At 38.2% G+C, this 13,346-nt stretch overlaps 1 protein-coding gene across 4 annotated transcripts; it reads right to left on the bottom strand.

Moving 5' to 3' along the window:
* Window positions 1-7,063: 7,063 nt before the first annotated feature.
* On the bottom strand, window positions 7,064-10,535 carry LOC122784143 (FAST kinase domain-containing protein 5, mitochondrial). 4 transcript variants are annotated; one of them, XM_044049258.1, is made up of 2 exons: window positions 10,330-10,535; window positions 7,064-9,720 (listed from the first exon to the last, which is right to left on the bottom strand). In XM_044049258.1, the coding sequence occupies exon 2, from the start codon at window positions 9,709-9,711 to the stop codon at window positions 7,285-7,287; it is 2,427 nt and encodes an 808-aa protein (XP_043905193.1). In that variant the 5' UTR covers window positions 9,712-9,720; window positions 10,330-10,535; the 3' UTR covers window positions 7,064-7,284. The 4 variants fall into 4 exon arrangements, with proteins under 4 accessions (XP_043905193.1, XP_043905201.1, XP_043905221.1 ...); XM_044049266.1 differs by having other exon boundaries at window positions 7,064-9,715; XM_044049286.1 differs by having other exon boundaries at window positions 10,484-10,535.
* Between the last annotated feature and the right edge of the window lie 2,811 nt (window positions 10,536-13,346).

The raw sequence follows: 13,346 nt of genomic DNA, 5'->3' as shown, positions 1-13,346 counted from the left end.
CCCGCTGCAGCTGAGCTCACTGAAAGTGTGAAAAGCCTCCTCAGAGCGGGTTAATCACGACTCTAAATGCTGCTATTACTCGTATAAGCAATCTAATTATAATATATCTAAAGTGATGGTAAATTCGTACAAATTGTTTCATAATGTCTTCTCAGTTTACAATAGGAAGTGCATAAGAATGTGAGATAAATTATTCAAGAATACTATTTTTGATTTCACAATGTCGCTTAATAATTCATCACATACGCTGCGTATCAGAAAAGATCTGACTCTGTGAGGTTTACATGCCTATTTACAACTTCCTTTAATTGGGAAAATTCTAAATTTGACTCAGCAATTGTGCAAAAAAAAGGGGATTCATTCTTAGATTTGGATAAATTCTTAAAAATATACGACATAAAATATCTGGTCTTTTTATCTAAAGTGTTTAATGTTTATCTATCCAGACTTTTTTTTCCCCACAGGGAAAGAAATCTCCCATGGGTTATAACCCATGTTCATCTCTTCACCTATCGCCACCGGCTAACCGGCTAACAGATCAAAGCAACATTCACTCACAGGAAAAGAGTGGAGCAGGGGAAAAAGTAGGTTGTTATGGCAACTTCTACCAATTCAATTATGGTCTTGTGCTTCAATTTAATTAGTGAGATAACTATATTAATCAACAAAAGCTCTTAGCTCATACAACAGCACCTGCTGGGAAGATGCAGATGGTGGCGACATATTTTGCCTGTGGACTTTATTGTTCTGTTTGTGTTTAATATAAATATGTCACATGCAATATTTCATTTTCAATGTTCAATAAAGGGGGGAAAAATGTTCCATATGACATGTCTTTCTGCACTTCCCAGGAGACTGCATGTATATGGCACAGGAGGAAAGTAACATGAAATATTAACACTTGGATTTACCACACTCGGAGTAAGAGTGTCCTTGATAGTCTGACATCTCCTGTATAATTAAGTTGTCCGGCTTAAAGCCGGGATGGAAACTAATCAACAGAAGGGTGTGATGATAAGCATTAAGCCACAAAGACAGAAATTATATATTTTTTTTAAAAACCTCTTCTGATCAGAAGGATCCCATAATGCATCAATCCAGAGGAATGAGGTCAGCCACATAGTCGAATACATTAAATGCCGTGCGTGGGTTTGACAGCAGCTGTACAAATCTGTGTTGAGTAGTGCAAAGACATTACAGTGTGGGTGCCAAACTATCAAAAATGTCCTTTATTTTCACATGGTGTCATTGATTTATCTACTACAAGATAGTGTGTGATTTCCGAGCAACCTCAGATATTTACTGTTATGTACCGTGTAGTGGCCCTCCAGTATGTTGTTGATGTCCCCCTGACATTTGGCAAAATTCTCTTTTTGGTAAATCTGAGAATAAACGTTTCTTTCTGTCTTAGTAGGAAAAATGCCCTCCGCGCAAACAACTCCATCAAAATGTCCTTGTTTGTCACAAGGTGGGTATGACTCACAAAGTATTCCTGTTTGAAAGCACTGCTCCATAAATTCATACCACGGACATCACAATAGAGCATTATCGTCGCCCGCTCCATTGTCTTTCTGTCCCCATTCCACGGTCATGAAAGAGAAATGTTCTGCAACAATGTGCAGCGGAGCACAATGTTTTGCAGTGTCAAGGCGATGTGAGTGTACTGTAAAAAGAATCTATTATTTATAAGTAGAAGTTGGGACATTGGAAAGATTTTTCAATTCCTGCAGCTTTTTCATCATCCAATGTTTGAATGCTAGAATCAGCATGTCTCTGCTGATGATATAATGTTGCACAGGGAGAATTCATTTACAAACAGCACTGAGCGGAGTGGACTCAGTATGTGTGTTAGTCCCTATACCTGACGTCCTGAGTGTTGAAGATAACGTAGTTAATCATCATGTAATCGTTAAGACATCACTTTAAATTCTTCTACTAGGCCAACGAGGGTCTTAATTACAGAATAAAATATGAATTGCATTTAAGCAGAAAATTATTTCCATGCACTTAAGAGACAAGATTAATTTATGCTGAGGGCAACACTCGGTGGAACACCATTAATATAAAACATACATAATGCACGCCTACATTTTAATGAGACATAATCTATATTGCCTTTGCAGCATTTTAGCTGTGGAGTGGTGGAACCTGTTTCTTTGCCTGCAGGTACTGCATCACCTTTTTGTGATTTACAAATTACACTTATGTGCAACAAAAGTGTGTAATTAATAAACAATAACTGCTAACTGTTATGATATGGTGGTCCACTTTACGACCTATGAATATTTCACAAAGAGTGTATGTACAGTGTATTTGTTTGATCACAAATTGTGGTCAATGAGTTGGTAAGTTCATTTTGAGGCTATAGAGCCATCTTTTATGTTCATATTTTATACTGCAGATTTCCTCTCTCTGTACAATAAGTGTATTTGGTGATTCTCGCAGTATCACAGCTCTATAAATTGCTTCACGATGTGAAAATATATATTTATATACTTTTAAGATGATCACTTTCTTCATGAATTAACTTTTTTCACAAGATTGTGTCAAGACGTGCATCTCAATAATAGCTGTTAATACGTGAACTGTTCAGTAAGTATCAGCATGTCCCATCATGCCAGTCATAGCTTTGAAATAAGTAGAATTAGAAATGAATTTGAAACCCTGTGACTTTTCTACAGTATGACTGTAATGGCAAATTTACCTTCTCAAGAGAATCTGCCTGGTTGTTTCTGTTTGCATTATTTGTGCAGCGTTGCACTCGCTCCCTACGCATTCCAAATTTCTTGCAAGAACGAGAGGAGGCCAACAGGAGCGCAGTGTGTGAGGTTCTCTGGTGAGCCTGGGAACGGATGCAACTTTAATAGCAAAAATTCAGGCAGACGTGAAGACGCACAAAGAATGCAAACAGAAACAGTCAGGCAGTTTCTCATGAGAACAGAACTTTGCTATTAAAATAACCTTGTATGAGAACTTCTCGTGCAGTGAACATCTTTGTGCATAATGACGCTTCTACATCTGTCCTGCAAACAAAGCATCCTGAACCGCATCATTCTAAATTCTGAGCACTGTGATTGTGACTCAGCTGCTGTTAAAAGGTTTTAAGACCTATCAATTAAAGGAAAAGGTGTGACAATACAGAATATATCAGGCCAATTGCAGCCCTTAAAATGACATTGCAAGCAAAAGTATTCTTGTACAGTATATCCTTTGGGGCAGATTTCAGTGTGCAAAGGAATACACTTGCTGTAGACAACCTAATGTACTTTTTTTGCATTTTAACTGTGTAATTGGTGGTGAACCACAGCCTAGTCTTAATTTGGAGTTGGATTTTCACTCATGGTGTAATATGAAAGGTGTCCCTTGCACTGAACTACTAACCCTGCGCTTCTCCTCAGTTCTGTGGAGCAGTTTAATATATTTCTGTTCATCAATTGTGGGTTTATAGCCCACAACTCTCACTGCTCTCTTCAACCTTCTTTCCAGCAGTAACAACAGGCAGCTTTCCACCATCTGCCCAGCACCAAATGGCAGACAAATAAAAACAGTAACAAGCTGGTGGGCACAGTGGCACAGTTAGCAGCTTTAAAAAAAAAGAAGAAGCTATTTATAGCAGAATGTTTGCGAACACGTTCTCTTAATCAATGTCCATACTGTTTGTATTTCTTCTCTATTCAACTGGCTAAAAAAAATCAAAGCTTTCCTGGTTGACCTTGTGGATTCTACTGTGTCTTTCACTGTCATACAAACCCATTGCAGTCTGTTATTTTAGAATCTTCTGGATATTTTTCAGCCGATCTGAAATGCCATCAGTGAAATTGTAAGTAGCCCACTACAGAAACAGATTCTCACTGGAGAGGTGCCAGCCCAATATAATGTGACATAATAAATGTGTTGTTGTTGTGGCAACTTTCACAGTCATGCTAAAAAAGAACCTAAAACTGACCTTGAAATACTACAATTCACATGATTATTGAGTATCATAAAGGAATGCCCTCTCATTGGAATTGTAGTGCATTGGCTGTGCTACAAACACATCAATCCTGCTTTGAGCGGTAATGATCTGTGGGACCAAATGACTTCAGGGGGACAGCAATGTGGTTATGCAACACAATGTTGCTCACACAACTGTCGTCTTGAAATTCTCACACATGAAGTGGAGTGGGGGATCGTGACAATTAGCCTGGAAACACAATTCTTTGTTTGTTTTCTAATACCTTTATTATAAGCTTCTTTAAAAAAAAAAAAAAAAAAAAGGATGATAAAGATTATTTATGATTACAAAAGCACATCATGTTAATATTGGGTTTCCCTTTTGCAATTATCTATTTGAGTGGAATGTTTACATATTACTTCTTTGTAATCCATTGATGTTCTCTGTGTTCCAGTCCCTCTGTGCCCTCATGGTAATGGGGGATCTTTTCATGAGCCAGTTGCTAATGATACTATTGATTTCTACATTAATTAGCTACAGTACATTTTGAATGCCGTAACAGTATATCAGTTCCCATGGTTATATTGTCATATATACTGTATCTCTCTGTCCATGAGAAACTGTAGCTTGAGAAACTAAACAAGACATTTCTCCCAAGCACTCTTATATCTATTTTTATGGTTGGAGTAAACAACAGTAATAAACAAAATCCTGACAAATCCTCTGTGCTCTTGAGGTGAAAAGGTTTCTCCTGTGATAGACGAGAAACCAAGTACCAAGAGTTGAACTCGGTTGAGTTAATAACGATCTGTCAATAACAGCTTCTGAATGCTGAATGCAAACACTTCAGTCTTGTCTCTGCGGCTCTTGGTTTAGCAGAGTGCGTGTGTGTTTGGAATCTTAAAAGCAAGGATCCAGTCAGATAATTGAATGCCACTGAAGGGGTCAAAAATGAAGTGGTGCTGAAAAAGATAATATAGAAGCCTTTAAGAGATCACACTGCAATATTGCGGAGGCGATCATTTGCTGCGTCTTTCCAAAGGCAATCGCTTGCATATATCTTGTTAATCTGTACTTGTTCGTGAAGTTGCTTTCTAGTGACAAGACGTAGAAGTAAAGGGTTTTTACATCATTGCTTTGTCGTATTAGGATGGGGTTTTTGTTTATATACAATGAGCTAAAGTCAGGAATTATAGCAGACAGACAGTTGTATATCTGCAGTGAGATCACCTAGGAAATGTTGCTGCAAGCGCAGACTGCTGGGTTAGCTTCCAGGCTGGAGAAAAGCAGAAGAATTGAAATGCAAATAGGATGGGGATTACTGAGAGAGCATTCACTCTACCAGAGCCTCTTCTGTTAACTGGCGAAAGCTGTGGTCACATGTGAAAAACATATCTAAGCCTAATGATTACTCTCTCTTCCCATACTTGTTTAGAAGGTAATAACTCATTAAACGTTACCTCTTTGTTCATCTCTCAGTGAGACATGAACAAAGAGGTGAACAGTTCATGCTCCTGCCTGGTATTACTCAGAATACAATATAACAACATAATGATCCAGTCTGAGTGTGATTATCAGCCCCATTAATCCGCACTCCATAATAAGCAACTACTGTATACAGACAGTCCCTATTCCATAAACATGTTTGCCCTCATTAGAACTATATTAGAAACACACAATTTGACATGTTTGTGAGAAAGGTAACGTGTTTTCTTCCAATACTACATTTTGTCGATCCAAAGTGTTTCATTTGTAACCAAAGAAAATGGTTCCAATGAGAAAGTGAATTATCTCAACTTCAAAAGCATGCTTCCTGCACACTCTAACATGTGAAATTTGTAGCTGCGGGGATAGCACAAACTTGAAAGAAAAAAACGATTTCTTTTTTTTCTCTCTCTGATCTGTGGAGCAAAGCAGATGTGTTTATTGATTATTTGCCATCTCATTAAAATGAACTTGCTGTTACTGGATGTGTTTCTGTCTCTTTTGTTGCAAATTAGTTATCTAAAAACATACTATATACATGTATAATCACTTTGCACCCCAACCCTTTTAATCTGAACATGTTGATGCAGAATAGTCTGTATTTAAATTAATGTGAGTCACATGTAAAACATACCGCATAAATATCAAGGATCTATGATACGATCATTTCAGTGCTGTGGTCATGTGTACTTTTGTAGGTAGAGAGTGCCCCCTGCTGGCATATTTGAGGTTTAATAAAAGGATTCTTTGCTCTCTCATTCTGATCATGGAGCAATGGCACCTCACAGCAGCCTGAGCTAGCCTTCCTCCTGTGGCTTCCTCTTGTCTCCTATCACTAAGTGTGAAAAGAAAAGTAAAAAAGGGAAGGAGAGAAGTGAAGTTTCCTGGTATCATCAGAAGTCTGATTCCTGACTATATTATAAAATACTATTTAAATTGATCAACAATAATATGTGGTGTTATTATTATATTACAAGCCTACACAATTCAGCTATTGTGCTATTACTGGGAGTCAAGTGTTTCTAATTCTGATTGTGTATTCAGTAACAATGTAACATTTACAAGATTCCCCTGACAAAGTCATTTACTTGTTCTGTCTTCTCTTCACACACGTATCACTGCCTATCATATAAAACTCAAATATACATATACATGCACATATTACCCTACATAATCTAACCTCCACCTCCAGAGTCATATCATTACATCAATGAAACCTGCACTTATTTTACTGTGTGTTACTTTCATACCACCTCGCCCCCCTTTGTTCTTTGATTGGGAATGTAAGATGATTAATAGATGTTCGGCTTTTAGGAGCTTTTAGTCGCAAAATGTATTCTGTACACTGAAATATTTGAGTGACACGGTGGTCACAAAAGGCCGAAGTTATTAATTACAGCTAGGCTTTATAATAAACCCACCATTATAAAGACGTGGCTAGTTTTACATTTATTTTCATACTCGCTTTAAAACCTCAGTTCATAATACTTAAACAGGAATAAAGATAAATATAGATAAAACACTTATTATTTTGGTTTTGGAAGTGAAAAAGCAAAATCTGGCAGCAAGTTTAAATTTAATTAAGATAAGGAAATACATTCAAAATGGCAAGAGCATGCTCATAAAAGTGACCAGGACTGTGCATTTTTGAAAACTTGTTTTTATTTATTTTCTTTTTTTAAACAAAAAGATGTCACAATTTGACTGAATCCCAAATATGTACAAAAGGCGGTGGTTTGTGGAGATAAAGCAACATTGGACCAAACATGTCCTGTGTTTTACACAAACAAAATAAGTCACTCCCAGAAGCCATAGTGTCTTCATAGTTTGTGTTTTCTTTTGGCTCTGGGGGGGTCAGACAGTTGTTACAGATAATCATAGACTTTGCAGTGCAGGTACGCCAGCTTCTCAGTCCTGCTTTTCCTCAGCAAGGGAAACCACTCATGAGGGGTAATCTCTACAACCCTGTAACCAGCCAACTTCAAATGACGTCTCTTCATGGCATGAAGACCCAAAAGCTGCTGTGAATGGCAGCAATAGTGATTCCTGCTTGAGACCTGAATTGCAAGTTTGACTACGCCTGTGTTATCGTGTGGGACCAAATCTGAGCTGCTGTGTTTAGTAAGAGTTTCTATAAGGTCACTTGTTAGATCAAGCCCTGTGCCAATCATTCTCTTTTCATCAGGCTTTCCTCCACAGATAGATATAGGCTTAGGAGAGGAAGATTCTGAGGCACTTTTAGAGTTTGTTAGTTGTGCTATAAGTTCCTCAGTTATAATCACTCCTTTATCTATTTTCCCCCAACCTTGGTTAAAAGTTGGTTTGTGTGAACTGTTCTTAGGGCATAATGTGGTTGTGTGGGATGTTGGGTTAACAGCTACTGGCTGCCCAGTGGAGTCAAGATGTACTTCCAGGTCAATGGTGCGACAGTGGGGCAGAATCATTCTCTTACATACAAATTGCTCTCCTCCAAGAAGATCTTGCAGAGCAGATTCTGCCTCCTGAATCTCAATTTTGTGGCAAATATCTGACTGCACAAACTTCCACAACTGCTCAGCAATCTCCTCCTTCATTTCGAGGCTTAGCCGCGGCCCAGTCCAGTGAGGCAACTCCAGAGCCACAGCTCCATCTAAAGTGAGCCAGTCTCTTCTCAGCTCCAGCTGTGATGACTTCAGCGCTAGCTGGATAAACTCGGGGCTCAAAGCTAATGAAATTAAGTCTTCAGGGAACTGTGAGACAAAGGCAAGTCCTAGTAGACCAGTAAGTAGATGTTCAGGGTATTGTTGAAACTCTGCTTTTCTCTGTCTCAAGCCTTCTGTCAGGCTTGTATAGAGGCTTGGACTCTGAACTGGGAGAAAAGTAAATGTGCCGAAGGCCCATAGCAGTTTGCATGAGTCTTTACTCCTACAGTGTGGCACTAGTGAGGGCACTCTTTCAGCAACAGCAGTGAGGATGCTATCACTACGATAATGCAATGCCGAACAGGTCAATGCCACATGCATCAGTCCCTGGACACCCATAGTGGGAGCCCGTCGAGGAACTTCTGTTAACATGGCCTCCATCCATGCTCTGTGATACAGGTAACTGAAACGTAGGATTTTCAGCACATTCACAATGGCAAAGTCACTCATTTCTTTCACAAGAGAGTGTGCCTTATCAACAATGCATGTCAATGCATTCTGAGATATTGAGGATTGAGATTTAAAGAGCCCCAAGCATACAATTCCAATTTCTTCAGGGTAAAGTTTTTTTAAATGGCGCATGAGAAGCTGCTGTACAGGATGGATTACGTCTACTGGACAATGTCTACCTTCTCCCATTATATACAACAGCTGAACTAATTCAGGGGGCCCCACCTGTCCTAAATGTAGATGGACTACCTCATATAGGTGCTGCAAGAACTGGGGTACCTTCCTCCCAATACAGCCCCACAAATCAGCAGCTAATAGCAACTGGTGTAAGGTCATCTGTTTGGCCCGGCGGCTCAGCTCGGTCTCATACAGCCCAAGCACAGGATGGACAGATGGCATATCGAGCCACACAAAGGACTGCAGCACTCCCAGCAGCTGCATATCAGTGAAGAGGCGTAGGTTTTCCACAGAATATCGGAGAAGCATGGTGAAGCGTTGGTTACGCCACAGTAATGGCATCACGTCTGGGTGTAAGCGGCTGAGTTCCAAAAGAAAATGAGACACATCAGATGGCTTCATACTGCCCTTTAAAATAGCAACTTTTTGGAGCAGTGAGTTGGCCTGCTCCCATTCCATTAGGTGAGGCCGCTGGGAAAGGTCAAGAGCCATGTCAGCATACTCTGGCCGGCATTTGTGGAAACCACGTGGATGTACTTTGACATCTGGAGATATGGGTTTTTTGTAGTATGATGACACTGAGGGGATCTCTGGTTCAGGACTTTTGTTGAACGCCAAGTCAAGGAGTGTGTTGTTTGAACTGGAAAGGTGCCGCGAGCAACTAAGACTGTACCGATTGCTCTGTTGCCAGAAGGAAGGTACAAGAGTTGAGGAACACCGTTCGTCCTCATCATTATCTGTTTGGCTTGGCAAAGTTGCAGAATTCGGAACAAAGTGATGATATGAAGACGGGCTGCAATACAGCTTGTATTCTCCCAGGGGTGAGGCTTCCTGGCCCTGAACTGTCCCCTTCCTTGTCTCCTGCTCATCAGTCTCCTCCTCAGTTTTTCCACTGAGGTTTTGAGCGTGGGTAAAATTCTTTCTCCATCCTTGAAAGTAGCGTAACCTGGGCAATCGCTGACACAGCACTGAGGCAGCCATCATCACGCTACACTAAACAGAAAAACATGAATTTTAGTTAGCTATACAAAAATGTAATGTGTGCTCAACCACCTCAAATGCACACTTTTAAAGTATTGATTTAATAATACATTACTGAAACCCCCCACTAGTTTCCCATTTGTTTGATATTTCTGATGCCGATGCAACTGCTTTATATTTTGGTCACTATTTGTTACGATTAACTCTATTTAAAATCGTGAAAGTAATGACTTATTCAACACATCTTAAATTATTGTATTTCTTTATTCCTATACAAGAATCACATAATTTAAACTAAGGTTGTATAATGTATCTAATTTAGAAGCATGTATGAACATTCATGAACGTTTAATTCACATATTAATCAGATAACAAATGATTAATTACAAATCCTGACTGTCTCACAGAGCAGATACAGGTCGAATGTGTAAAACAAATCTCAATTTAATACTGTATACTGGCGCAATAATCACGTGGACAGGTCAGAGTGATTTTATTGTTGCTCTACCTCTACTGTTGTAACAATATATAAAGCATACATACATAGGTATTTTCGCATTCAATAAACAATGTTTACAAATCCCTCTCCGGTTAATAAATATGTTGCTACTGTAAACTTACCCAGACCAAAATCTAGTGAACGCAACATAACGTGTTCCCCTTCGACAATGAGTTTCCCTCCAACTCCCGTCAAATAATTTAAACGTTGTTTTACTTATATTGCAAAATAATATAACATTAAACTAATGTTCACCTCTACAGTGTCAGCACATGCCTGTTTTAGAAAGTCAATGCAGCGTCCACATGTAAATACCGAAAGAGGTTTAACGAACAGGAAGTGTTAGGCTAGCGAACATCAAAACGGAACTTGAGGAGACACACCTTCAAAACAAAAGACAGTAACCATTTGTTTGCGAGACGGTGGAAACTTCGACATACCAAAAACCAGGTTGTTGCATTTATAGATGCAAAAATGTAATTAGTTTTAGTTTTATGAAGTACGGAAGCTCTGCTCTATTTATTCATGGCTGTAAAATATAATGTTGGACTTGTATTTTTGTTTTATTGTGGTATGGCAAAAATGTCGTTTCCGTAAAGGGCAGCCATGACTGAGCAGGCGTGACCTACGGTAGCTGGGTGGGTTCAAACTTTCAAGGCAAAGGAAAAGAATGTAACTGTTTTAAAAACATTATGGATATCTTAACATTAAGCTAACCAAAATGTATGTGTATGGATGCAACCGGTTTTGCCATACACCTTTTCATAATCCTGTACCACATAAAGTTTTCACAACTTTAATAATTATTGCAAACATTTGTTAAACATACATTATTTAACAGGGTAATTGCTACTTTTAACCCACTATTGTAAACAATTGTTACTAAAATTGTAAAGAAAAGAAAGAAAAAAATACATGTAAACATATCCTAATTTTTAACATACAGTCAAAACAGTGTTGTATATATACAGCTTATGTTAAGTTTTTTCATTCCTTAATAAATAATTATTACAATTTTTTTTTAAAGTTAGGTTTATTTTAACAGCATGTGAACTATCATTAACATTTAAGTCACTTATAATACATGATTAATTACCGACCCCTCCTGTCCCAAAGCACAAATGAAAAACAAAATCATTTTTAGATCAATTTCATTTTCGGGATCATTGTATGGCTTAATGAACGCTCTGAGTGACTTTAATAATATTTAGTTATATTATTAGTATCACCTCTGTTGTGATGAGTCAAAATATTGAAAAAGGCCTAGTGGTGGGAAATTATGTGGTTTGGCAGCAAGTTAAAAATATGCTATGTTTAAGGAATATCTGCAAGGAGTCAAGTATTACATAGTTTCTTCTAGTCTAATTACTTATGTTGAAAATGTGTGTAATCAACCATTTTATGTGTATGTGGTAATGTCCTACTTTCCTTTTACTTACCCCATGGTTTAAGAATCCTTTTCGTTTTGTTTTTTTTAAATGATGGTGTTAGAAACATTTGATATGCTATAAAATGTGTGTTTGTAATCCTTCAAACCTTTTTTATCCATACTAAATGCTAAATATTCCAGGAATAGGTTAGAATATCAAATACACTTTATTTTGTTTCAACATATTATGTACCCTCCTGCTAAATATATGAGTGGTCTCCTTTCCAGTGGACTGGCTCTGGGGTTCTTAATTGTAAGTCATTTTTGAGCAGATAAAATAAAATAATATCATGTTCACATAAAAGTTTGATTTAAGTGACAGGTGAATACAAATATGTTTCTTAGCCCGATTTGCAATGTAGATTGTTTTAATTTCCTGTGCTTACAAAATAAAGATAAAGAGACTATGAGGGGCTATTTCAGTTTCTGTGTTTCCATTGTGTGACTTCACATATGACTGGGTCTAGGCGATCTAGACTAACCAGTGGTCATAAGACAATTCTCTGCATCTATTCTAAAGGAACACTCCTCTTGTTCTTTCACTGGGAGGAGCATTGGCACAATTCTTTATGTTGGTGGCAGTTACATTTGTTCTTTGCACAGATCAGGGTGTTTTGCTTATTTCATATTTAGCAAGATGGTAATGCAAATTAATCTGATACAACAAACTACTTCCATTCTTCATACAGCTGAATTTGTGTGTAATAGAAACGATGTGGTGTGGATTTTGAGTGTTGTTTGTTTTATAATAACATGCAATTATTAATTGTGTTACCCTTGAAAATTAGATACCAACATCACACAAATAAGTATTTATCTGTTGAATGAGAAAGAAAAATTAGCATGTGCTATTCAACCTTCACACAAACTGTACTCAGCTGATATGTTATCATATGCTTTCTATTATATACGGTGGATTAACTGCATCACAAAAAGTTTATGATAACCTTTATATCTAAAATAAAGTTGAACCTAATCGAAGGTTTTTATTATATTAGAGAAAACAACATCATAATCACGTTACAAAACTCTGTGGTGCATCGACATGGGTAACTTTATGTGTTTATTTCCTATGTTTTCAAATTTTTAATATTAAATACATACCTCTGAATGTTTATCAACACACTGAATCAAATAGTGAAACTTGAGAGCGGCACTTGGAGAGGAAGTAGTTGATTTATGCTAATGAAGGAGTTAGGGTTTAGCTACGCTGACTGGGAGCCGCCCTTCATTCACCACATGGTTAAACCCAGACACTACTCGCGCCACTTTCGCAATCTTACTACGATTCCCAAACTCCAAGGAAATCGTAATAGCGGCACCAGGATTATTCGTCCTAGTTGTTGTTTAAATTGTTCAGCCTTTTACCCCAGTTTTGCAGGTCTCCGAAACAGAGTGAGTAAACGGTAAGTCTGTACAAGTGAGTGAACATGGTGGATATTTAGAGGCTAGTGTCTTATTACGCGCATGTTGTTGGCAAGAAACCTGTTGTTAGCCTCGTCGAGAGACGCGCTAAACGTTAAGAAAGTGAAACGCTCGTTCCCAGACGCAACGCTGGAGCTACAATTAAACGTTTACATGAGAGAAAAAACATTTAATGGTCAGTTTCCGCATTTGAAAACAACGTTGCAAGGGGCGCATGGCAACCTCTCCTCCATGCTTGGAGAATGAGGGAGATTTGAAAAGCTTGTGTTGCGGCTGCACCTCAAC

The sequence above is a fragment of the Solea senegalensis genome, linkage group LG2 (genome assembly GCF_019176455.1).
Source record: "Solea senegalensis isolate Sse05_10M linkage group LG2, IFAPA_SoseM_1, whole genome shotgun sequence".
NCBI classification, from domain to species: Eukaryota; Metazoa; Chordata; class Actinopteri; order Pleuronectiformes; family Soleidae; genus Solea; species Solea senegalensis.
The sequence above is the reverse complement of the archived record's forward strand: the minus strand, read 5'-3'. Positions and strand labels throughout refer to the sequence as shown.

Bases quoted from the DNA above. Each gene is read 5' to 3' on its own strand.
- LOC122784143 (XM_044049258.1), bottom strand. From the start codon at position 9,711: ATGATGGCTGCCTCAGTGCTGTGTCAGCGATTGCCCAGGTTACGCTAC.